The sequence below is a fragment of the Pygocentrus nattereri genome, chromosome 23, assembly GCF_015220715.1.
Source record: "Pygocentrus nattereri isolate fPygNat1 chromosome 23, fPygNat1.pri, whole genome shotgun sequence".
Lineage (NCBI taxonomy): Eukaryota > Metazoa > Chordata > Actinopteri > Characiformes > Serrasalmidae > Pygocentrus > Pygocentrus nattereri.
This window is the reverse complement of record NC_051233.1, coordinates 15,413,690-15,439,552: the sequence shown is the minus strand read 5'-3', so window position 1 is coordinate 15,439,552 and position 25,863 is coordinate 15,413,690. Positions and strand designations below refer to the sequence as shown.

Sequence of the window (25,863 nt, the reverse complement as noted above, 5' to 3'; positions counted from 1 at the left end):
CGCCTCACAGCAAGGAAGGCCTGGGTTCGATTCCCCAGCCAGGTGGCCAGGGTCCTCTCTGTGTGGATTTTGCATGTTCTCTCTGTGTGGGTTTCCTCTGGGTTCTCTGGTTTCCTCCCACTGTCCAAAGACATGCAATCAGGTCATTTGGACATGCTTCATTGCCCCTAGGTGTGATTGTGTGTCTGCCCTGCGTTGGACTGGCAACCTGTCCAGGGTGTATCCTGCCTTCCCCTGATGACTGCTGGGATAGGCTCCAGCACTCCCCCTCGACCCTGAGGGAGAAGCGGCTTAGAAAATGTGTGTGTGATATGAAACAATGCATGTGCAAATAATGAAATTAAAAATCGATCTTTCCTCCTAAACACTGTTGCATCAGCAAATCCATTGATCAGTGTCTTAATTGCACTATAACATGTTACACAATGGACTGTTTTCTTATTACTGCGCTTTTTCACTGCATTTTTCCAAGTGGCCTACCACTTGCTTAGATCAGAATCAACGCACACAAAATGTAAAATTCTGCTACCTAACATGTGGAAGTTACGTAACTTCTTAGGGACGGTTCCTGCAAGCCAGTTGCGTGGCCTGCAAAAGCGGCAGTCCGTGTTGCAGCCAATCACGAAGAGGCAGAGGCGGAGACAGGCCCTCTGAGGGCGGAGCCAGCATGGATTCGGATCTTGACGCGAGTTGATTGACGTGGCTGGGTTTCGGTGCGCCTGAGAACGAGTCCGGTCTTTACAGTCGCTCGGGCGGAGTCGTCAGGATTATACAGTGCTATATCCTCTTCTTTAAGTTTTAAAACCGAGTATAAAATATTGTTTCGGAGCGAAATGAATTCAACCATTTGAAATTCTTATTTTCGTCGTTTTAAACGTCGTTTGAAGAGGATCTGGTTAAAGCTTGCCATTTGTTCGTTTGTCGAAAAAGCTATCTTTTTGAGCTAACGCTGCTAACTTAGCCGCAGTTTTCACGGAAAGGGAAGATTTTTACGGCCCAGCGTTGACGGGACCCCATGCAAGTTGCCGAAGTGAGTATAGCTGCCGTTTTCGCTTCTTTGTATAACTATATTGCGCATATTCTAGTGCGGTTCGTTGCACTTAGTATTATCCAATGCATCACAGCTTCGATAGCTGATGTTTGCGAATCCTTTTTAAAACTAAGTCGCCTGTTTTTTCATGGCAAGTCCGGTCGTTCAGTTTGTCTGGAACAGCTTGTTCCATTGGCGAAGCGGAGCAGTGGGAGTACATTAGCTCCCGAGTACCGCTTTGCATCCTTGATGTACGATTGTTTCGCAAACAACATTGAAAACATTGTCCAAAAGGCTATTTTCTGCGTCAGTTTCGCTTATGTGTAACATTGTTCAGTTGGTTGTCCCCATGGCTTGGTGTACTCTAGCTTTAACCAGCCTGTAGTTAACGCTAAAGTTCTTACGAAGCTTGAGCTAGGTTAGCTTTTTTCGCTAACGTTAGCTACCATAAAAGCCTGCTAACGCTAGCACTGTGTGTAAAGCTAAGTGAGCATGTGGCTAGGTTAGCTCAGCAGTCTCGGTCTTGAAAACTAGTCAAGTTTTTCATTTATAAAATTTCAGCTAACTAAAACTGCGTCGTGCTGTTTATTTTAAGTATAATGTTTTGATTATTATGTTAGGTATGTTAAAGTATTCTAGCGGTAAAAATGACTGAGGTCCTAACCACGCTAAGCCTGCATAATAAGGAGTAGCTAAGCTTCTCAGATGTCTCCGTTAGCTAACCTAGCTAGCTTAGATTTCCTAGGCGTCATTTGCTGTATCTCGTTACACAGTCCAAGTAGTCCGGTTAGTTCCATACATATTAACAGGAGAGAAGGTCTCTGCTAACAAAGACTGCAAAGTGTAACAGAGCTGTAGTCTGTCCCACCAGATAGAATAGACTAAATTCAAAGTAGGAGGTGAATTAATTCGCTAACCGCATGAGCAGATGGCACAATGAACTTATGACTTTTCCCCCAGGTTTCTGATTGAAATAAATTTGGCTCCAGCCCGTCGTTGCATTGCATTTCGTTTTCATTTTCTTTGCAGCATGTTGTTCTGCAAACATGCTGTGTTACATATCACTGTAGTTCAGAGCAGCGCGAACTGGGACGTCGATAATGTGTGCTTTTTGCAAGGCATTTTTATGTTTTGTAGCTTATTCCACAGTGCATGTTAATGTAATGCCTTCAGCTTTCTAGGACTTCTCACCAGAAAAGACAGTGACGTCTGGTTACTGTTTTACTTGTTTATGGAAGTAATCTAGAATTCTGATAACAAAATGTTTAAAGTATTTATCTTTTACTATTTTTACTATTTTTAGCTATATTGTTTTCATGTTGAGGTGATTTGCTTTACAGAACTGTATTAGTCGCACTGATAAAATGTGAGCTGTGCTTAGAAAATGGCTTCTCTCTGTTGCAGGTCTTGGTTACATTAGCCAAAGTACTGGAGCAGACCTTTCACAGATGGGAAAATTGTGTCTGAAGCACCGTGAAGGTGTTCTAGATCACTGGAGAATCAGTTTCACTTAAAGGACAACCTACTGAGTGAGAGACTACAGCATGATACAATACTTGACTGTATAGGTTTCACAAAAGACATTTTTGACTGTCAGTAGATGCTTTGTCATACCCCAAGAGTGTTTTGTCAAGAAAAAAAACAAGGGACTGATAGGGGCAAAAGAAAAAAAACCTGGCCATTTTGAGAAATATCCTGGCACAAAAGCATAAGGAATACTAAGAAATCAAGATGAGCGCAGAAGGATATCAGTACAGAGCACTATATGACTACAAGAAGGAGAGAGAGGAGGACATTGACCTTCATGTTGGGGACATACTCCTAGTGAGTAAAGGTGCTCTATTAGCACTTGGCTATAGTGAAGGTCTGGAAGAGAGACCAGAGGAGATAGGCTGGCTGCCTGGTTATAATGAAATGACTCAGGAAAAAGGGGACTTCCCTGGTACTTATGTGGAGTTCATTGGCAAAAAGAAGATTTCTCCTCCGACCCCCAAACCAAGACCCCCCAGGCCTCTGCCCATGGCTCCGGGACCAGCCAAGAATGACTCGGACTCCGAACAAGGAGGTGAGTGGGGTCTTTAAGCTATAAGCTACTTCTGCCTTAAACTGCAGCTGTCCACCATTTTGTGCAGCTGTGGGGAATTGTTGGTTTGGTGCCCAGGAAACCCTGAGGTTCATTTTAGTTAGGCTACTCTTTAAAACAAAATTGAACAAGTCTACAGTTGTTTTATTTGTGTTAGTTATGACATTGATTGAAAGGTGCACAGTTTTAACACTGTGTGCCTCAGTTAAATCCGTTCATCCCCAAATCAAACGCCATTAAACGTGTGTGCCTGCTTAAAAATACCCACTCTGAACTCCCTTATAGAAACTAGTGAGTGACCAGTTATTTATACAAATCTTCTCTGATTATGTTGGGATGTTTAGTTACTGTGACAGGCATGGTTCATAATTGCAAACATGACCGGAAGCCCAGTTTTAGAGGAAGGCCTATACACATTTGCGAATGCTGTATAGTTATCAGGGATCCTTTTTGGATATTTTATTTTCCCACAACACCGCGGCTGTGAGCTGACCATTTAGAGCCTCACATGGCCACACCATCACACCTCCATGAGCAGTTTCTCACTTTGTGAGAGATTGCAAGATTAGCAGAAAAAACTTCACACAGTTTTTGATTGTTGCTTGTGAACTTCATGGCACAGATTTAGATAAGAAACTGATCGCTGAAGAGCATAATTGGGTAAGGTGTTCTTCAGCCTTCTTTTTTTTCAGGAGAACTGTAATATTCTGTGTGTAGTTGGTAGTGGTGGTTACTGTTTCTAAAAGTGTTTTTGGGGCCATAGTGGTTTCCACTCATGCATAAGGGGAAATTGACGGATTGAACAAATTAAGGCTCATACACCATGCCTGGCCAATGCTGTGCATAGTGCGTCACAGTTTTTTTTATTCGTGTGTTGCATTAGGTTCTGATTAAGACATGCTGGGAGAAACATTTGTTGCCATGGTGGCAAAGTGAGTGGATGTGTTTTCATTGGTACATAGAACATTAGATTATAAGTGAGATTTGCTGCTCTGTTATCGTTGGTGGTAAAATCAGTATGCCACAAGTTATCATCTACTTCCTGATCCTGTGTGGTTTATCGCCAGTGTAATTTTTTTGTGCAATTTCTTGCTAAAAAAAACAACTAAAAAAAACTTGCACACTCAACCTGAAGCACAATCAGTTGTATGTTGTTGCCAGAAATACAAAAATAAACATGCAGGCATTTTCTGACAGTTTGCTCTTGCCTAAGTGCCACAGACACTGTGTGCAAATCTTAGCAATTTTAGCTTTGGATGGGCTGTCAGGTTTGGTCCATATTAACTGGCCTAAGCAGAATCCATTAGTGGAGGGAGACGTTAACATGAACTACATTTGTAGCCTTGATAACAGAGCCTGAGCTCTTGGAGCTGTCCTGAATGGAAAACCAGAACAAGTAGACAGCGGAAGAAGACTGGCTGTCTGCCAGGGCCTAGTGCATTTGTGGGGACAGGGAACCAGTTACCAGTAACAGGTCTTGATGTGAATTTTAAAAATCTGTAGTTGGTGTCTTGCACGGTTGTCTACATGGAATAGATATAGATATGAATGGATTTGTTTGTTTCAATTTGATCTGCAAAATATTCATTTAACTATTAAGAACAGAATTTTTGATATTGAAGGATGGTGTGAAAATCTTGCCTCCACTTAGCGACAGGTTTGTATGGGGTCCTCAAGTCTCTATGAGAACTGATTGTGAAATTCCTGCAAAGTCTGGCATGACTTACTCTCCACATTGAAGTCCAGCAGTGTTGAGTGGCAGCCCCAGAGTTCTGTGTGAGGGTGAATGTGGCACCAGGAGAAGAAAAGTCTCTGTGTTTGTATGGGTGGGTGGGTGGTGGAGAGAGAGAGAGGAGCTGGGTTCTGCAGCGGTGGGGCTGGGGCCTGCAGCCTGGATTCTTGTTGCTTCATGGTGCTTGTGATTTATTGCCTGCCACTGAAGGATCTGGCAGATCTCTCCTGCTCGCATTTCCTTTTTGTCCCTCCCTCTCTTCTCTTCTCCTCTCCTCTCCTCCTCCTTTTAATGTTTTGATAATGTTACTGGGGCTGGGCTCAGCTCATGCAGAGAGGGAAAAGTTGGAGAGGGGCAAGGAGTGGATAGAAAGAGGGAGGCAGTAAGGGGAAGGGTCAAAAGTGGGGGCCTTTCCTTTTTTTCTCGTTTTTGTTCTCGCTCTCTCTCGCTCTCTCTAAGCCACATGGGCTTACTTCAGAGAGCAGCAGATGTGGAATTTCAGTCTGTTCCGGCTCCCGAGCTTTTAAAAACACTAATGTGCTCCTTTTTGTGGGCCTCTAGAGTGAGAGGAGCTCTACACGGCCAGGCCAGGAGAACCCAGCCCTACACTGGATTTACTAAAATCAGAACTGCTGTCTTTCTCGTCCTACTTTATTTTCAGAGCCAGACAGTTGTAATCTGCATCCACCATTTTTGTTGTTCACACTTAAAAATGAACAGTTAATTTAACAGCACTATTTGTACTATATGTACTTTTTTTTTCTCAAGTTCCTTCATGCAAGATGTTTTGCAAATTCTTCTATTATTATAATATGAAGTAAACATGTACAAAAACAGACCTTGATTAAAGGCTGATTTGTTGTATTAGGGAAAACTCTGCTGAACAGCACCATGTGAAATTCTTGCCTTTTCCCCATTAGGAGAACATGTGTGAATAGAATGTGTGTGATGGCACCTTGACGTTAGTACAGTGTGCTGTTAATGGCTGAGCTGTTTTGATTTCTATCTTTATTCCAGTATAAGGGACAAGGGAAACGTTTGTTGCAACCTACTGTAATACCTGCTATTTTCCCATGTTGTGGAGTTGCTCTTCACTGTTTATCCCTTTTTGAGTAAGGGTAGTGTAGCACTAGGACAGGAACTTATTTTAACATGAAAGTTGTAGATGTCCATATTCTGCTGAGAGTGCTTAAGGTGAAAACTTCTACTTTGTTAGAGTAGAACTGGTTAATCTGTGCAAGCCCATGCAAGGCCTACGTGCTTTGTTTTGCACAGAAATCTGATGCCCCTACCTTCCTTCTTAAGATACTAGCTGATGAGTGTCTGTGCAAAACCTTTATTCTAAACAGACTGGAGATTAGTTGCCTTAAGGCAAATGTATGAGTGTTAAATCTACCTTTCTTTCCTCGTAGTTTTATCTTAACTGATGGTCTGTTAGTTTTTAATTTGAAGAGGTGGCCTGCACATTTGTTAGACTTTCATGATGTTCTTAATGGAGTTTGTGAGAATTGTTTCTTGCTGCACACTATATTTAGAGCATTTAGGTTTGAGGGAAAAGGAGGGGGAAGGGGAAGAAGCCTGTTCTGCACGCAACCAGACAAACCCCTAGGAGAGTGCCTATAGTCATACCTGAAAAGTGAAAGATAGGCATCAGCAGTTAGGTGGAAAAACCAGAAAAGAGAGATTTGGTTTTGGAGCGGGGTGATCAAGCGCACAAGCGTGTGAGAGAATAGCAGGGTAGAGTACATGCTGCATAGCTGGAGTTTGAGATAATGTAGTTTTCTCCTTTTCTGGGGCCTCTTCAGTGCTCAGCTGAACATCTGCTGTGTGGAGTCGCTCACTGAGGGAGAATTGTTGCTGGGCTTCACAAAGAATGTGCACTTTCCCCTAAACTCAGAGAATAAGCAGCTGGGGGTTGCATGTAACCCCCCCTTCATTTCAAGCCTCCTCCCTGAGCACAGCAATATAGATATTGGGGCCCAACCAATATATCATTTAGCTCATACAGTTGGCTGATATTAGTAACAGACGTGCATGCATGAACATAACCTGTTAATGCGTAAATTATATTAAACACTGTATTAAGAGAACTGATTAAAAATAAGATACTTAACCAACCAAGGAACCTAGAAAGTGCCATGCTTTGCTACAATAGTTTGTGAGCTTCTGCTCTTTGAATTTGAGAAGTGTAATAGTTTATAATTGTCAACTGAATGTCAGTCAACAAAGCAATGTTTAACAAACTTAAAAAAAAAAAGTATTTTATTTAATGAAAGTAAGTTAATTGTTATAAGCTGATATCAATTATTTGAATGTGTTAATTTCCTAAGACACTTACTCTCGTTGTACCCCCACCTTTGATGGTGTTGGGGGGGGGTAACAAATACTTGGTGCAGTGTGTCTGTCCAAAAATGACAATCCCCCCCACTCCATTTTAAGTGCTGACGGTTAGTCCAGGGCCACAGCCAAACTGCAGTTGTGGTCATAATGACGTGCGTTCCTGTGGGCTAGCCTGCTGGACAGCCTGTGCCCAGCAGACAGATTTAGCATTGTGCTGAACCAGTACAATTGTTCCTGTGTGCTGACTGTGTGCAGAGCTGCTGTGGAAGACATGGCCATGCCGAGTGTGCCCAAACGACCACTTGCCGTTGTAAATAAGCAGTGGTTGAAACGAATTGTACAGCGTGTGCCTTGGAACAAGCTCATAAAGCTTTTTATTCCATGGTGTTTCATGTCAAGAGAAATAAATGGGTGTGTTGCTGATAATAGGATGCTATGGTGGAACGACTTCCCAAGCAGTTCCCAGAGAAGCTCCTTCCTCACCACCTTCCCTGTGTTTTTTTTTTTTTTTTTTTTTTTTAATTCTTCACTAGAATGTGCATTCAGACTAGAAGTGGGAATCTCTAGATATCACACAATTCATTAGTTTTGATGCCAAAATGTGATAATTTTTTTCATACAGATTTATGATATTTTTTTTATCCATGTCTCATTAGCTTAGTTGAACTCTAAACTAAATTACTATTGTTTCTTATTGTTTATTGTGTCACATTGTATTCAGTGGTGTGATGTTTTTTGCTTCAGTTTTTTGGCCCTGTTAACATTTTATGCATAGATCTGTGTAAAGTTTGACATTTTGTAACATCAGTGTAGATTCTGAGAGAGAATCATTGCATTGAAGATTTTTTTTTTCTTTTTCAGAATTACAGATGTCTTTTATTGTAGTATACAACAACCAAAAGGAATTTCCTAAACTAGATTTGAAGTGAATTATAAGAAAGGCTCTAATATGATGGTATATCCAGAATTAACATCTAGAATGCCTTGTTTGAAAAGTGGTGTTTGGGTCTTGAGGCAGATAACTTATCAAGTATTTAGTAGTGTCATTTGATTACTCACAAAAAAATAAATCTTTTCTGTGGTATCTAGCTGAGTGTTTTTTAGATATAAATAAATATACACCCGTTTTACCTGCTTCCCTGAATATGCATTTGGGCCATGGCTTATGGGAGCTGCAGTAAAACCCTTGTGTTTATGGGGCCCTGTGCGTGAGAGCATGCACATGTGCCTTTCATTACTGATCGCCTCCAGAGACGCAGGGCTGAATTGGCAAATCTTCTTACTGGAGGCCGAGCATGTCTGCTCTCCGGATTAGCAACACGTTGCAGAGAAGGGAGAGAGAGGGAACAAAAAAAGGAGAACTGAAATATGCACTTGGATAACTGCATTTAACAGCATGATGAACCTTTTTTTTCTTTTCTTTACTTGGATACTGAAGAAAATTGTATATGGATCTTAAAGAACTGTGTACTAAAGACATTTTGCAGAAGAACATGAAATGCTGGGGCAAAGACTGATGTATTAATAATAATAAAAATCATAATAAACAGATGTCACTCTGTTATGAAACTGCTACATTTACTATTGATTTTCCAAGAATAGCCATGTTCATACTAGTTCAGGCCATGTCAAAGTTTAGTAAGGAATTATGTTTTCAGGTGTGCTCATTTGTAGATGAGATGAGGGCTGTTCTTGTTTGTGGGGTTAATGACATGGTCACTGAACTTGTTTCACACCATGGTTTTGCATTGTTAAGAACATGCATTTACAATGCCCCTTTTCTCTCATTTTCGCTCCCTTAAGCTAGGCTATAGGTTAGTGTCATAGTAGAAAATATGATTAGTGGCTTGACACATCAAAGTTTAAAATGTAGCGCAACAGCTGGAAGGAGATCCATCCTATAATAGCTTTTTTTGTTTTGTTTTTTAGAAAGTTATGCTTTTTGTCTTCCCTTTTCTGCCTATAGAGGGCGACATTGTCATTTTTCAAATGGCTGGTGAATGTGACACTGTGGTTTGGTCTGTCCTAACTTTCTCTCTCTCTCTCACACACACACACACACGGTCACTTTGTGGTTAACTCACCTAAAGACCTTTGTACTCTGCTTAAATATATAAATATGCTTAAAAAGGCAGTTACAGCAGTTAATTTGAAAGCTAAAAAATTATTTATTTTCACTTCACCCCATCGTTGGACCCTTGCTGTCGGTTTGAGCCATGACAAAATGATCATCTAAGAGAAGTGAGCAGGCCCTAATTTTAACTTCTGGGCCAGTTATCTTTAGCTCTGTGTAGGGCTTCTCTAGCCACATTGTGCAGTTCAGTCATTTCAGGCACACTGTCTGAGCAAGACTTTGCTATACAACATTGCTACCTCTTGACTTCCGCTAATCTCGGTTCTTCTTTCCCTGAACCTTATGGGATGGAAATGAGAGCGCTGTGTTGCATACAGCCTGATGCCTGTGTGGACTTGCTCTTGGGGCCCTATTCCTCCTCCTAGTGTTACCTTGGTAACCAAAGTCTGAGCAGCTGTTCCTATTGGTCAGATGAAATAGACCTCATGCCACATCACATGTTGGCTGTATGATTGTTCCCTTAAACACAAGCACCTTCTTTTTCTGCTAGGTGGCAGTTGGCTAGTTCCAAATATTAAAGTTTTTGTTTTTGGCTTTAAATGCAGTAATTTCTCTGACTTTCTTTATCTCCTCAACTTGAGAATTGATTTGACACAGATAATTTAAACGGATGCTGTTTTCAACTTGGGCTTTCTAGAAACTCTGGATGCATGTTGGAGTGTTGTACACCCTAACCTCAAGGAAGCCTGCTGTGTGCAAGCCTGATAGTTTTACAATGTCAGCAAGCTGAGCAAAGCCGAGGATCAGGGTGGTGTGAGCACACAAACTACTGTTGGGCTGGGAGAGGGTTGGGTAACCTCCTGCAGGCATTAGGATTAATGACTTTCTTGCCCCGAGTCCTGCACGACTGACTCTGTCCTTTAGCGTCACTTTCTTTGTCCACCTGATCGCTGGTCTGGCCAAAGGCGTTTCGGAGAACCGCCGGCACGATGAGCTGAAACATTTCAAGTATTTTTCTTGCTGTCATTTAATCTGAACACCCTGAGGGCCAGCACTATCGGGTCACTCTTAGTTCCCGGGAAGCAACACAATCCTCTCTCTTTAACCAGTGCCTCTGTAGCCATGCTTCTTCCACTGGTGTAAATAAACGTGAGATGATCAGGAATCTGCTTTTTACTGAATATGATATTTTGGGCTGGAGATTATTGCTTTGATTATTTGGTGGTTGTGTATGGGTTTGTGCTTAAGTAAATGATGCAACTGAAACAGTTGTGAGTGAGCTGTTTTGGTATTTATGTAGTAGTTCCTAGTTTAGTAGTTCCTCCTGATAACTGATTTCAGGTGGACTTCTGTCTTTATTCATTTATTTATTTTAGGTTATTTTTTTTAAATTTCTTTACAAGTATAAGGGTCAGTGTCACAGGTGAAGAGTGAGCTTCAGTAAAAGAAGACTCATGTTGGTCATTTGTGAAGAACACCTTAAGTGGAGCAGGGAGAGGGTAAAATTAGCCTAGCTTTTGCGAATCCGGCTTCTGTGAATTAGCTGGCTGGTTCTGGCCATACATCAGCCATGGATAGGATGTCTGTCCATGCTAAGGGTTACACCTTGGACGCATGTGGGAACAGCACTCATCTCTGAATCTCTATATGAGGAAGAGCTCTGTATCTTAGTGTTTCCATACTTCTTAGAAAATGAACACATACTTCTGGTTGCTATGAGAGGAAGATGTGGTGCAACATGTTCTCTTCTGTTGATGTGCTACTTGGTCATGCCCTTTTCCTGAACCAATAGACCTGTACCTAAGAATTATTTTTAACAACCTAAAATGACTAGGTTTCTATGCATGGCCATTTTTCTTTACTAGATCATTCATCAGCTCTACCAGTCACTGTGGATAAGCTATTAGGGGAAAGGGATCATTTTAGTGTGAAAATGGAATGAACTGCAAAGAGGGTTCATTCATGACCGCTCGTGTTTAACTCTGCCACCTCCCAACACCACGAACAGCCGGGCCTTTGAGAAATATTGGCTTTCTGAAATGCTGGGCCGCAAATCCAAATAAAGCAGCCCGCTGGCCCCATAGCCCTTTCAAGTGCACACCTGTGTTGCTAGATCAGAGCATAATCTGCCCGTTCGCTACTGTTTACTTAGCCTCCCTGGCCACCTCCACTGCTCATTTAATCACATTCACAGTCAGCAATGACTATTTTCTTCTTTTTTTATTTTTTAAAGGGTGGGGGGTGTGGGGGGATTGGGTGTCTTGTCAAAGTTACTTGTGCACTGACTTACTCAGGTATGCCTTCCAAAACCTGCATCCTGCTCGTTCTTGATATGGTACCTAAACCCATAAAAGTGCATTGGTCAAAGACTGCTTCACTGTATTTTTGGTCTCCTCTGGTGGACCCAATATTGCATATTGACAATTTGATATACAAGGCTGTGTTAAGGGTTTTTTTATGCTCTTTTTCCTACAGGTTCCAGCACTCTGCTGGATCTGACAGAGCAGTTTGCCCCTCCAGAAATGGCCCCACCCATGCTGCTCAAACTGTTGGATGCAATTGAGAGAAAAGGTGAGTGCTTCTCTGGTTCTGTCTCTCTGTGTCTGTCTGTCTCTATAATTTTGCTTCCATTTCCTCCCCTTTTTCTCTCCTTCCAATGTATAATCCTTGTCTCTGCAGGTCTGGACAACCCTACCCTTTACAGGAATTTCACTGCTGGAGGAGGTCTGGATGTCAGACAATGCTTCGATGGTGGTGAGTGGCCTTGTGTTTTATTCCCGGCTGTGACCCACAATTTTTTTCGTGTTTTTCTCTGGGTCTCTGATGGTATGTTCTATTTAGACCCCCCTTCCGTGGACTTGGAGCAGCTGGATCTGCAGATGTTGTGTGATGGTCTCAGACGATACCTGCTGGACCTGCCTCAGCCTGTCATCCACTCTGCAGTTTACAGCGAGATGGTACACATTGTCCAAGGTAAACACACTGTGCCCTTCAGTCTATAAAAAACAGAATACATTTTCTACAGACCATTCTTATTTTGCATTTTTTATGTGCATCTTGGTGTTCGAAAAGATATTACCAGTTAAATCTTTTGGCAATATATTCTCATAAGTATTTAGTATTTTAAGAGAACCTTGTTGAAATTACTATAATGCAGGTACCACATGGTGGAGCTCTTGTTCTGAAATTTGATTAGTCTGTTTGTTACAACCACAACCATTCTTCCTTGTCAATGCTGCTGTTAATCTGCTACTTTTTGTTTGCTCTTAAGTTTTTGCATATTGGCCTAACTCTCCTCAGTCTAAAGATAGGCCCCAACTGATAACTCATGTACGTTGGTAGCCGTTTTACTGTACTGTTATGCATCTGTGTTTCAACAGTTATGTAAATACAGTTAGCATAAACCTTCTTCAACTCTGTTTGAGGGTTTGAAATTAGCCTGGAGCAGAGATGACCTAATCTGCTTTTTCTGTACAACTGAACAATATGTTGCTCAAAGATGTCAAACTTGTGGCAGTAATAGGACTGTAGTTATCATTGCAGACAGAGTAAGAGCAGCTTTTTTTCTTTTCGCTCTGTTAGCTACTTACAGCTGGTTATCATGCAGTCATGTTGCACAGAACAGGATATCTGTGGTTAATAGGACCTAAAAGAAGGCTGAAAACTTATCTGCTGCATCAGGCTTGTCAGCCAATCAACTCTCAGTGTACCAGAGTCTTCTCCAACATTGTCACACTTATGATCTTTGTGTGGTTTGAAACCGTCTGAGCAGAATTTTCCATCTGACTGCCGAAACACTTCATTCTTTATCTCTGCCCTCTCTTTCTCTGCTTACATTTTGGTGTTTAGCTCATGCTTTGTACAGTGAAACTTTTTCAAAATTATTTTTCTTTTCACCCCACTATTTTCTAAAAGTTCAGTGTATATGTGTTCTTATGTGTCTCCATATCTGTGGGCTACAGAGGTACAGGGTTCGGAGGAGTGTGTACAGCACCTGCGGAGGATTGCCAGTTCCTCAGCGCTGCCACCCCAGTACTGGCTGACACTGCAGTGCTTGCTGAGGCACCTCGCTCGTGTGTGCCAGGCGTCAGCTGCCAACCTGCTGAACGCTCGTGCCCTCGCTGAAATCTTCAGCCCCATGCTGTTTAGGCAGCAGGCTGCCAGGTGCTGTCTTACTCAGCACATGAATCCTCAAATCACGCATTCTTTCACATTTACATTTGCACATAGACCCAAGACAGAGAGACAGACTTGAAAGTAGCTTTAAGGACTTCTTAGCTTTAAGTATTTTAAATTTAGATAAATCCTACACTTAATACACTACTACATACACTAAATATCTCATTTTCTGAAAATATGTAATCTACCAAGTTGTAATGCAGGTACTTGGACCTTCACTGACTTCCCCTCCTCTCTTTTTCTGTCCTTAGCTGTGAGCCGAGCCCTGAATCCCACATAAAGATTGTTGAAGTCCTGGTGACCAGTGAATGGAGCAGCAGCCAGGCAGCTCCAGGTAGATGCCACTTTCTTTCCCAGTAATCAGCAGCCATATTAGAAGTAATGGGTGTTTTGTAATGGCTTTGCATTGACTGTTCACTCATTCACTTTTGCTATGGATTTGGTTCTCCCTTACATAAGAAAGGGGGGGGGGGGGTAAAAACCCATAAAATGAATGCTAGGCTTGTGCATGTGGTGAGAGAAAGTGAGCAGTATGTTAGGGTAGCATTAAGGAGACTGCGGATGGGAGGAATAGCAGGCGACCTATTGCTATTATTAGCCCGTCAGACGGGTTGAATGTGAAAGCAGTGGCACTGCAGCAGCGGCGGCCTCTGCACCACAGCTCCCAGCTCTCTGCTGCACAAGCCTCCATTTGTTCCAGTGCCCTTTCATAGACCCTCCATCAGCATTCCTCATGTTAGATTTGACCATAAGCATGAATGAAAATAGAGAGCCTGCTCTCAGATCAGCACCTACTCAAGTAGACTGCTGCCACATCCTGAAGCCACCCTTGCGTTATCGCTGCCCAAGCCACATTACAGGGGTCATCATGTGATTCCACTTTGGCAAGGGGGTGCTGTCCCCACAAAGATCCTTTCATAACAACTTTAAAGAGGATTGAGGAAGTAAGCCAAGTTTGAATGGTTTTTTGAGTTGCTGGAAGTTGCATGCAGCATTGGTAGGTTTGTCATGGAGTGCAAAACCTGCGTGCTGATGTAAATCTTTAATGACTCAAGGCGCATTGCAAAAAATTAGTATTCCACTCCCCTGCCTTCTGTAGGTCAAGATGAGTAAGAGAACTAAGGCTAAGCTTAACAAAATGCAAGTTATGACTTTTTTTTTTCTTTTCCTCTTCTTTGATTATTGATACAGTGGGGCAGCCCATTGAGAGCTCTAAGAAGTGTGTATACTGTGTATGTATATATAGTGTATATATGTGTGTGTGTGTGTGTGTGTGTGGGGACTGTTCTGTACACGGTCTGTTTAAAGGTTTTATTACCTGTTAGGACCTATTTATACCCCTTCCAAGTGTGGCTCCTGCTCAGCTGTCAGTAATTTGCACCTGCAGGAGCCAGGGCAGGGCCAGACGAGTCTGATCTCAAATGCACACTTTCACTCCCCTTCTTTCTGTTTGGGGAGCCCAGTTCCTTCCTGTGTTTTTTTTTGGTTTTTTTTTTTTTTTCCCTCTCTCTCTCTCATACACTCACACACACTTTTACACCTGTGGAAGTAACTTAAGAGCTGCTTCAGTTTCACATTTGCTGTGTCTCATTTACTTGCCCATACAAGACTTGATGTCTGCACATGTGGCAGTGGAGACTGTTGCATATGTTACAGTGGGCAAGAGGGTGCATACATTTTTGGTTTGTGTGTGTGTATGTGTGTGTGTTTCTTTCTGTCTGTTCATGTGTGTCTGTTCACTCCTAGTTACAGGCGGGCTATTTTAAGCCAGTGGCTAAAGGCCCACTTAGATTTGGTTGGCTAGAGACTCCGTCTACTCCACAGAGAACTCTTGTTAGCTTGCAAGTAGTGGCTGCTGTTTCACACACACACTCACAAAAATACACACACTTCCTAGGACTTCACTCCACCCTCCTTCCCCCTCCTGCCCCTGTCCTGCCTGCACCACATGCCCCTCCCAAAACACAAAGTGCCAAGCTCAGCAAGTATTTGAACCTGAGAGAGTTAATCATAAGACTGAAGGCTGTGAGCCAGTGCAGTGGTGAGAGCATGAGCACACAGCAGGGCTGGCTTTTGGAGAGGGTCAGAGCCAGGGCCAGCTACCCCGGCAATCATTAACCAGCTGCCTCAGGCCTGTTTTCCCTCCCACACCGTTTAGCCTACCATTGCTTGCACTCAAGCTCCAGTACTGGGAGGCACCAACCTGTTGCACCTGCCTCAGTAAGGATTTGCCTGGATTTTTTTTTTTTTTTTTTTTGCTTCTACCTTGTTGCCTTTTTAAAGAGCTACATGAAAGCTTCCAGTTGCTAAATCTACAGAATGGGACAACTCTTGGAGACTTGAGAAGAGGCCATTTTGGATTTACAGCACAGGGAATCTTGAATGGGCTTATTCTACTGAACAGACAGCTGGTTTACTTGAACATCTCCAGAACATGCACAATTTGCAGCGTAAGTGTGCTGTTTGAAAACTTCAGAACTTTTGGTCTTGGAAATAAACCTCTAGACAAAGCTAGACAAAAAGTGGGTACAAATTGCTATGTGGATAAAAAGGTGTGTTTTGTGTATGATTTGGTTGTGGACCAAGTTGCGTTGTGATGGAGTTAGAAAGGAGATGTGAATGGAGTTAGACTGGTTTTTGAAAGTGCTTGTTTAGTGGAGCAGTCAGACTAGGTTCTTTTCCTAGCGACTTTGTTCTTTAGCCCCCCCCCCCATCACCCCCCCACCCCACCACCACCACTCGGCAGGGCCCCATATCTCATCGGTTTTTGCCTCTTGGTGTCTTTCTTTCACAGATGGTCGATAAGTGCAGACTCTGACAGCAAAGTTCAGAGCACGACATGCCAATAAAAGTGGGCTAACCAGTTTGACTCAGCTTGGCCTTGCCTTGACACGACTGAGCATGTGTGTGTAACAAGTCACATTATTCATTGACTCAATCAATCAATGCATTTTCAACACTGATAGCAAATATGGAGTTGCAAGGGGATGTATTGCTGCATTCCTTTTGACAAGCTTTTATTAGGGAATTTGAATTTGGCCTATGGGGTGAAGATGCATCATTCATAGTTTTAGATTTCTAGTATTGTTCAGACTTCTCTGAAGTTTGCAGCTACACTTGACCCACTTTGTAGCTGCTAGGAAGCTGCTTCTTTCACCTGTCATGTGATGGGGACAATATGCCATGTTCCTGGGGCTTCTTTTAACCCTACTGAGAATTGTAACTATTTCAGGTGTCAGTCCGGTCTCAGTCAGCTTTATTCACCCCTACCCCCGCCCTTGTGCAAGTATTGCGTTTGGGGGATTATGAGCGGTATTTGTGAGCACTTGCCTGCCTGTGACCCGGCCATGTGCTTGACGTAGCAGCTGCCTACGTGCCGCTGCAGAAGCGATCGGCGCGCAGAGCCTTTGTCTGCCTGCCAGCAGAGAGGCCGGTCTCAACCACCCCACTAGCTGAGAGGAGGAGCCAAGGAGACCTGCAACAGACAGCGAAGAGGGGAGGGAGGGGAGAGAGAGAGAGAGAGAGAGAGAGAGAGAAAGAGACTGAAACATCAGATCCCCTTTTCATTTGAAAGATGCTGTGCTACCATGCACTTCATGTGTAAGTGTTGCATGTGATTGCTGATAGCTTGGAGAATCTGGTCTGCTATTGACCCTGCGTGTTCCTTTAGGCAGTTGGATACTACTGAATGAAGCAGCGGTGTTCTTTTATTTTTTAATTTTTTTAAAAACCTTTTTCTCTGGACTGGAAAATGCCAGTGCATTTTCACAATGACATCATTGCGTTCAGGAAATGAACAACGTAGCGGTGGGCGATGAGGCAGGAGTGGCTAGCAACAGTCCCGCAGTGCCATTGGCTGGGGTAAGTGATGTAATGGCTTCAGCTGACTCCACTCTTCCAGGCTTTTCAAGAAGCAATTTTTAGAGCTGCTTGAGAAGAAATTGGAGTTCATCACAAGGAATGATTTACGCAGGGGAATTTTGCGTCTATTGTAGATGTGCAACTTGGCATTAATTATGACTGATATGGATTGTCCAGGCTTGGCACCAGGCTGCGGGACTGACCTGCTCTTTTACATAGAAGTAGACCCGCCAGGTAAATTCTGAAATTGGTGCATGGTGGTTGTTGATTATTGTATTGGATGTTTTTGTAACAGGTGCATTCATATGAAGAGCAAGTTATTACTGTTGTCTATGCTTGATAAGGATGGTCATTGCAGTTGTATTAGATATTGGTCAGTAGATGTGTAATTTCTTCTTAGCAATTAATGCCTGTTTGTTGTGAGAAGACTGTTTCTGTATTAAAAACATTTCTAGAGGGCTTATCAGCTTTGGTGCATTATTTTGAAACGGATATGCCTACATTAATGTCTACGAGGCTGCTCTGCTGCTACTGCAGTGGGCTTAGTAATGGTTAGTGACTGAAGTGAACAAAGGAGAGAGTGGGTAGATGAGGGGGCATAAAAATAGCCCATCGCTCGAGCTCTGCCTCATGTTCCACGGAGACCACACAGCCCCCGCAGCTACCTGTCACTCAACCCAGCAGCCAATCAGTTTTAGCGTTTGCCTGTTACCAGTGATGCAACATGTTCTCAGTGGCTGGTGAAAGAAAGCAGGATTTTGCCAGAACATGTATATTGCAAGCTTTAAGAAGCCCATCATTATGATTCTACTTATGACTGTGAGGTCACTGGTATTTCTTTGCTTGGTTTTGGCAATGTTGGAGATGGTTGTCATGCTCCCTCCCCATTGAATGTCAGAAAGGGGCTGTGCGGTTTAATCAGGCAGCCGTTCGGCCACATGCCTTGCTCCATTTCTATTTTATTGCACCATCCCTGCAAGCAGTGAAAGAATGGTGAGGGTTTCTTTCTTTTTTTCCTGAATGAAATGCATTCTCCTTGGCTCACCCTCAGTCATGGCCAGCCTCTCTGCTGGAGAGAGAGCAGAGGCATTTTTTTTAGCTCCGCTTAATCAAGTGGAAAGGGAGGGAGGATGAAAAATCTCACAAAATGCAGAACCCTCTGCATGAATTAAAAACATGACTATAATTCTGGCTAAGGTGGGAGATTTTGATTGGGGAAAATGCAGCGATGATTGAAGCTATTTCAGTCCAACCCTCCTGCTTCTATCTGGATGAAACCCTAGAAAAATGTTTTTGTTTTCACGTTATATATTTTCTTCTCTCTACATTGATTGCCTGGACGTGTCCAAATGTATGGGCTGATACTTGCCCAGACATGTTTCATATGTAAATTACTGTGATTAAGCTGGTCCATTTGGATGTAAATCAGTACCATTCTATAATAGCCTGCTGTCCTCTTCACAGCACTACCTCCGAAACCACCCAAACCAACCCCTGTGACTAACAACGGTATGAACAACAACATGGCTCTGCAAGATGCTGAATGGTACTGGGGAGACATCTCAAGGCAAGCACTTTTTCTTTAGCTCGTCTTTCTTTTGCAGCCTTTACACAAAAACAAACTTAAAAGGCTTAATTTTGACATCTCTAATGTGGATGTTTCCTCTCATGCAGGGAGGAGGTCAATGAGAAACTGAGAGACACAGCTGATGGAACGTTTTTGGTTCGTGATGCCTCCACCAAAATGCACGGGGACTACACCCTCACTCTGAGGTAATTTTTTTTACATTTTATCATTACCACAAAGAACCCCTTACTGTCTGCCATGGTGAAAAAGCATTTGAAAAAGCACTGATGTGCATCTCTCATGTATTGTGTGTATTATCAGTTTTTTTTATTTCATTTGGTTTGCAGGAAAGGAGGTAACAACAAGTTGATCAAAATCTTCCATCGCGATGGAAAGTATGGTTTCTCGGATCCTTTGACATTCAGCTCAGTGGTTGAGTTGATCAATCACTACCGGCACGAATCCCTCGCTCAGTACAATCCCAAACTAGATGTGAAACTGCAGTATCCTGTGTCTAAGTACCAACAGGTAATTGTAATCATAGCACATGAAAATGAAAAGCACCTTAATCGAGGAATGTGAAATTTTACTGCAGTGTGGCGTAGAGATCTGAATTTTTTTTTTGTCATCTTTCATAGGATCAAGTGGTGAAAGAGGACAACATTGAGGCAGTGGGCAAGAAATTGCATGAATACCACCTGCAGTACCAAGAGAAAAACAGAGAGTATGACAGACTGTATGAGGAATACACTAGAACGTCGCAGGAAATTCAAATGAAAAGGACTGCTATTGAAGCTTTTAACGAGACCATAAAGATCTTTGAGGAGCAATGTCAGACGCAAGAGCGCTACAGCAAAGAGTACATTGAGAAGTTCAGGAGAGAAGGCAATGAAAAAGAGATCCAGAGGTGAGTTTTAAAGCCCAAATCCAAATGTACTTTTCAGAACCCACCCTTTGGGAAACTTTGTCAGCACCCTTCATGCACATTTGATTATAACAAATGCTTCCTCCCAGGATAATGGTGAACTATGAGAAGCTGAAATCAAGAATCAGTGAAATTGTGGACAGCAAGCGTCGTTTGGAGGAGGACTTGAAGAAGCAGGCAGCAGACTACAGGGAAATTGACAAGAGGATGAACAGCATCAAGCCTGACCTCATCCAGCTCAGGAAGACCAGGGATCAGTACCTCATGTAAGTGCCTTAATCTTAATAGGTTTCTAAATATAAAAATGTTTTCTCATTTTATTGTTGATTTCTGACATTCTCCCATGCTCTTGAACCACAGGTGGTTGACACAGAAAGGAGTCAGGCAAAAGAAGCTCAATGAGTGGCTGGGAATCAAAAACGAGAACCAGGATGAGTGAGTATCTGTTATCTTATATATCATGAAATTCAGGATGTCACATGTTGGCGTTCTAAGAATTTTGACCTCCAATGCTCATCGGTTCTGTTTCTGTCTGGTAGTCAATACTCTATGGTGGATGATGATGAGGATTTGCCACACCATGACGAGCGTTCCTGGAAACTGGGCAACATTAACCGCCTCCAGGCTGAGGCACTGCTGCGGGGCAAAAGAGATGGCACATTCCTGGTCCGCGATAGCAGCAAACCTGGCTGCTATGCCTGCAGTGTTGTGTATGTATTTTTCAGCTGCCTTATAAAGCTATAGAACACATTTTTATCCTTTAAGCCTAAATGATGTTAGCAAAATAAGAATGGTATTCATTAAATATGTAGAGTACAGGTTAATGGAAAGTGTCGTTTCTTAATGCATACCTTCTCTTCTGGAACCTCTCTTTCAGTGGCTAGCATTCAGTTTTTGATTGTTCAGAGGGTACTTCCATGTGACTGCTCTAAATGTTTGGCTTGAAGTCTGAGGTCTAAAACAATGTCTCTTTTTTTTTTTTTTTTTTTTTTTTTGCAGTGTGGATAGCGAGGTCAAGCACTGCGTCATCAACAAAACCCCTACAGGCTATGGCTTTGCAGAGCCCTACAACCTTTACAGCTCGCTGAAGGAACTGGTCTTGCACTACCAGCACACGTCTCTTGTTCAACATAATGACTCTCTGAATGTTACGTTAGCATACCCAGTCTACGCACACCAGAGGCGATGAGGACTAGTGAACACACACTCTTGGGACTCTTTCACAGAAAACGAGAGTTAAAAAGAAGGCCTCTTCTCTCACAGCAATGCCTCCACTTGGGCCTCAGGATGGAGGGCTGTTTTTTTTTTTTCACCTTTGAGCAGCCCTGTTGCAGGTGATAAAACGTGAAAGCCGAAATGGACATTTTATCCACAGAGACTTTGACAGTGGCAGGTTTTGAATGTAGTTTTCTTTAAGTGGAAACTGCTGAACGTTTCTCTTTCTCCCAAAGTGGAGGACTTTGGAGGCCTTTTCCAAATGGTGCTTGTTCATTTCAAAGCTTTACTGCTGCTGGAATGTGGAACGCTGTTGATGATAACCTCTGAAGTGCATCCTTTTTTTATATATATATATATATATATATATATATATATATATATATATATATATATATATATATAAAAATGCAGTACTCAGAGCCCTACTCCTCACCCACATATTAAGTTTGGGTTTACCCTTCCCCGTGTGTGTGTGTGTGTGTGCGTGCGTGTGTGCGTGTGTGTGTGTGTGTGTGTGTGTGTGTGTGTGTGTGCGTGCGTGCGTGCGTATGCGTGTGTTCATGGATGTGATGTGACCAAAATTCACAGTATAAGAAAGCTATTCATGATAGGGGTGTTCAACGTGACAACTTGAGAAACATGAACAGACCATGGAATTAGCTGAACAATGTAGCAAGATGGCACTTTCGAACAGTATATTCTGTATTATCACATTAAGGACTCCTGGATGAACAATTGAAAGAGTGAACATCTCATCTCAAAGGAGCAAAACGAAGATGGCAGGATGTGTGGCATTTCCTTTGTAAGCATTACAATGACTAACTGTTGACTCCATCTCTCCCATTTATGAACTAGCAAAGCAAGTAAATGGACCTGAAATGGACATACTTCATGTTGTACATACGGACATCATAAAAAAAACCCTATGTGATGAAACCATATTGTACCAAAAAATGCTCAGTTCCTTCTCAGTTGTATTCTAATCTGCTATGCAAATTCTGTATCTCCCTTCCTCTCTGCAAAGTTGTGATTTTTATTTTACATGTTGCTACCCATAATATAAAATGTTTTTGTTTTTAGCGCTTGAAGTCTTTTTTTTTTTCTTTTTTTTTGGGTCAGTAAGAGGATATTTTACGTGTCAAAACCGCCAAGAAAGATGGCTTCAGTTTTACAACAGAAATTATACTTTATTACAGATTTCTTTATCAGCAGCTGGTAAAAGATGAGTATTTTATTAGTCTTTTTCACTTCAAGCATTTTCCTAGGCAGAGCCTGGAGGAATTTAGTGCTGCTTCTGTCAGTATATCCAAACATTTTATCAGAGCAAAGAATTATTGACCTTTTCAATCACTGCAGTCTAGTGAATTCATATCAGAAAACGCATTAGCCTATAGTTTACTGTTTTCAAACCAATGACAGAAATTTATTTTGTGATAAATTTTCCACAAATGGAGAGCAAAGCGAATTGATCCTCTGGAATGATGGACATTGTGATGATCCATTTTAGATGGTGAGAGAGTAACACCCCTTCATTCCTTACCAACGTAGTATTTTTTTCTGTATCAGAAAACCCTTACTAGTGTTTACGTGAATGGATCAACTCATTTTGACTTGCACCCAATACTAGGCTGATTGTCATATAATACTGATAAATGCTAGTTCTACCAACTGAAAGATTTTTTTTCAGCTTGATGGCCACATTTGTCATTGCTCTCTTTTAATTACTCATCAGGAATTACAGTATTCTAAGCTTTATGACTGATTAAGTCTGTTTGGCATAGTTTTGCCTCCAGCTTGAGTCGTGTCTATATTGCAGTTATGCATCCAATGATATTTTGCATAAATAAACATTATTGTGACACAAGTAATCAGCTTGATAACTTGTTAATGAGTCTCTTCTGTAGATCACTCTCCTGCTTGCCAGTTTATCACCAAAGTCAGGTCAGCACTAAAGTGATTCGATTCCTTGTTTATAAAGGCCTGATTGCCTTAAAATGAGTTAGTGAACTAACCCTTATGAACTTTTCAGTTAGATTTAAAGATCCCTTGTATGCCCTGATTGTTAATTTGTGCAAATCAGTAATTATGTAGGTTATTCATTCAGTTACTGTAAGCAAACTTTTTTTTTTTTTTTGGGATGGACTGAAATATTATGTTGCACAAAAGTTGCCTTTTTCCATAAGCCTCCTTTTTTTCTGAGCAACTTTTATAAATGAACAGCTGAATTTTTTTTTAAAAAATGTCCGATATGTCTGGCCTAATGACCTTTTATCAGCTGTGTTTGGTCTAGTCATTCTGTTCTGACACCCAAGATCTAATATTCAAAATAAGATGAAGGCCCAGTTTCCTAAAAGCACTGCAGTGATGAACATTATCATTTGGGAGGATGTTCAAAGTGGTACTTGCTTTGTCATCTGGCAGTGATCTTGTGTGCTAGTGTTCCCCACATTTATCTCAAATTCTGCAAGAAATGCATCTTCTGCAAACTGCTCTCAAAAGAATACTTGGTACGAAATCAGGTGATTAAAACGATAACTTCCTTTCATTTGTCAAATAAGATAAGACTTTTCATGTGTTATTTTTTTTTTCCTTCTTCTTCTTCTTCTACCCTTGGCCACAAGGCCTCACATTATCTTGTGTAATGCTGTCTACAACATGGCTGCCATGCTGCAGTTTTTAGAACTTAATTCCCCCCCCTCTGAATCTATAAGGTGTTGATTTACAGACAATTGTAACCACAATACTAACATTGAGATTAACCAGTATGACCTGGTTCTAAAATCTCTTCAGACCTGTAATGGCTTTGTCTTTAAAAAAATAAAATGTGTTTTAAGAAAAAAAAACTCTTGTCAATTTGTTCTTAGCCTGTCACTCTGTACTGTTGGAGGTTCTGAGGTTATGCAAATTTGGTGGTGTGACATGATGGCACGCCATTGATGTCACAGTCGCTATTGGGGACTCAAGGTCATAGCACTCTGTGTTCTTTTGGTCTGTGTGCAGTTTGGACATATGATGTCATTTAGATTCTTATTTTAATACATTTTTAAGATGAGGTTTTGCAGACTGTCCAGCATCAACAGCATCACTGGAGTAGTGTCCAGATTATGCAAATAAACATACCCTACAATGAAAGATGCTTTTTTTTCTTTTTCTTTTTTTTCTAGAAAGAGGAGGACTTTCTGCATAATACGGATGTAAATAAAGTAATTCAGAATGGGTTGATAGGAAATGTGCTGTTGTAAAGAAACTTGCAGTCAGAGTGTGTTACGAGAGTTTGAAGATTAAGTTTTGGCTTAAAGCATTTGTAAAATACATCAATGGCAGGGTGGTACATGCAAGGCAAGATGTAAGGCAAAATAGTATTAGATAGATAGTACCCAAAAAATACCCTTTTAACAATTTTAGTTCTAAAACTAATATTTTATCTTTGCACTACATACAATAACTCAGAAGACACACATAGGTTCATCTCCATTGTAAAGAAAACTTACAAAAAAAATTACTTGACATCTGAACAACTGAATTATGTAGACATTTTTCAATTTCAATGGATGCAGAACACAAACCAATGGCAAGGTTTTTTTTTTAAATCCTGGGCCAATCTTCACACAGTGCCAGAGCTCTGAAAATTACAACAGTACAGATGACATATTTCTGATTAAAAATATTTCCCTAAGTAAATAAATTATAGAAATGTTTTAGAGGTAGAAAAAAATTATTCTTTTTAGTTAATGAATAGCAATATTTTGACTTTTACATTTAGACTTATATCAAAGCCATTGATGCTAACTAGCTAACACAAAATGAGTTTAGATCATGTGTCCTGATGTGGGTGGGGTTGGTTAGCATGTTAAACGCTACACAAATAGCATACTCGATATGTTATATATCATTTGTAAATAATATATACGTTGTAAAAATTGTTCTTCCCTCCAATCCTCATAAGTGAGTATATCTCAAAATGGGGAAAAAAACATATTGGAACCAAAACTATTTATGTATAAGATTTTTACATTAGTAAAGTGGCCCTGTTCTTTTTTTCCTTGTGTTAGCTTTCTTCACTATATGCGAAGAGGTTTTATAAGTTTTATAACGATAAAACTGCAAAGACCGGATGGCAGAAATGCATGTGAATTCAGCCATGAAAGCACATTCTATGCCAGCCAACCTGCTGTCCTCTACATTTTTGTTGGACAACTTTCTTTATATGTGAACTATTAAACCACGCAGAACTTTTTTAAAAAATCGGATTCCCTTTAACAAACAAAGGCAACTCACAAAACGGAATATAGAATTAGAAAAAACACACAAAGCTAGCACATGTCTTTTGACTGTTGGTATACTAATGCTGGTCAACCAGCCTTGAGCATCCTGGGTGACCAGCATAAACCAGTTTAGATCAGCCTGGAGAAATTCGTGCTGGTCTGTGTCGTTTTCTTTCTTTCTTTTTTTTAGCAGGAATAGTCGCATTGTTGCTGACTGTCTTGCGGCGGGTTACTGAAAAGGTTAGCACGCCCACTCTAAAAGAGCCGAGATCTCCGTCTCATACACGAAGTTAAAAAGGCCTAAAGCTCGACCTGTTCTGACAGGTCCTTCCCATACCGGCCAATCTGACTGATCTCCTACTGAAAGGCCACTTAAAGAACTCAAGCGCTGCCTTTATATAGCCTAATATCCTCCCGTCTACAATAGTCTGTTCCTGGTAGGGCTGCACGTTTAAAGTTTCCAAATGTGATGCATCGTTATTCGTAAAACTCCCATGATTTATGGCGACTGCAGCGGCTGCTTTGTCGTTTGTGCCAAAGTAGCAGCTTTTTACGGGATCCACTCTGTCTTCTGACTTCTGTACAAGCA

At 41.5% G+C, this 25,863-nt stretch overlaps 1 protein-coding gene across 4 annotated transcripts; it reads left to right on the top strand.

Moving 5' to 3' along the window:
- The first annotated feature begins 720 nt into the window (after positions 1-720).
- pik3r1 (phosphoinositide-3-kinase, regulatory subunit 1 (alpha)) lies at positions 721-21,207 on the top strand. Of its 4 annotated transcripts, XM_017714131.2 has the most exons (15): positions 721-1,030; positions 2,435-3,095; positions 11,735-11,830; positions 11,939-12,013; positions 12,101-12,232; positions 13,222-13,423; positions 13,690-13,772; positions 18,764-18,866; positions 18,974-19,072; positions 19,214-19,394; positions 19,505-19,773; positions 19,881-20,057; positions 20,152-20,226; positions 20,331-20,501; positions 20,791-21,207. In XM_017714131.2, the coding sequence occupies exons 2-15, from the start codon at positions 2,762-2,764 to the stop codon at positions 20,978-20,980; spliced, it is 2,187 nt and encodes a 728-aa protein (XP_017569620.1). In that variant the 5' UTR covers positions 721-1,030; positions 2,435-2,761; the 3' UTR covers positions 20,981-21,207. The 4 variants fall into 4 exon arrangements, with proteins under 4 accessions (XP_017569620.1, XP_037389280.1, XP_037389281.1 ...); XM_037533383.1 differs by lacking the exons at positions 721-1,030; positions 2,435-3,095; positions 11,735-11,830; ... (2 more) ...; positions 13,222-13,423; positions 13,690-13,772 and adding an exon at positions 15,699-15,888; XM_037533384.1 differs by lacking the exons at positions 721-1,030; positions 2,435-3,095; positions 11,735-11,830; ... (2 more) ...; positions 13,222-13,423; positions 13,690-13,772 and adding an exon at positions 17,004-17,299.
- The last annotated feature ends 4,656 nt before the right edge of the window (positions 21,208-25,863 follow it).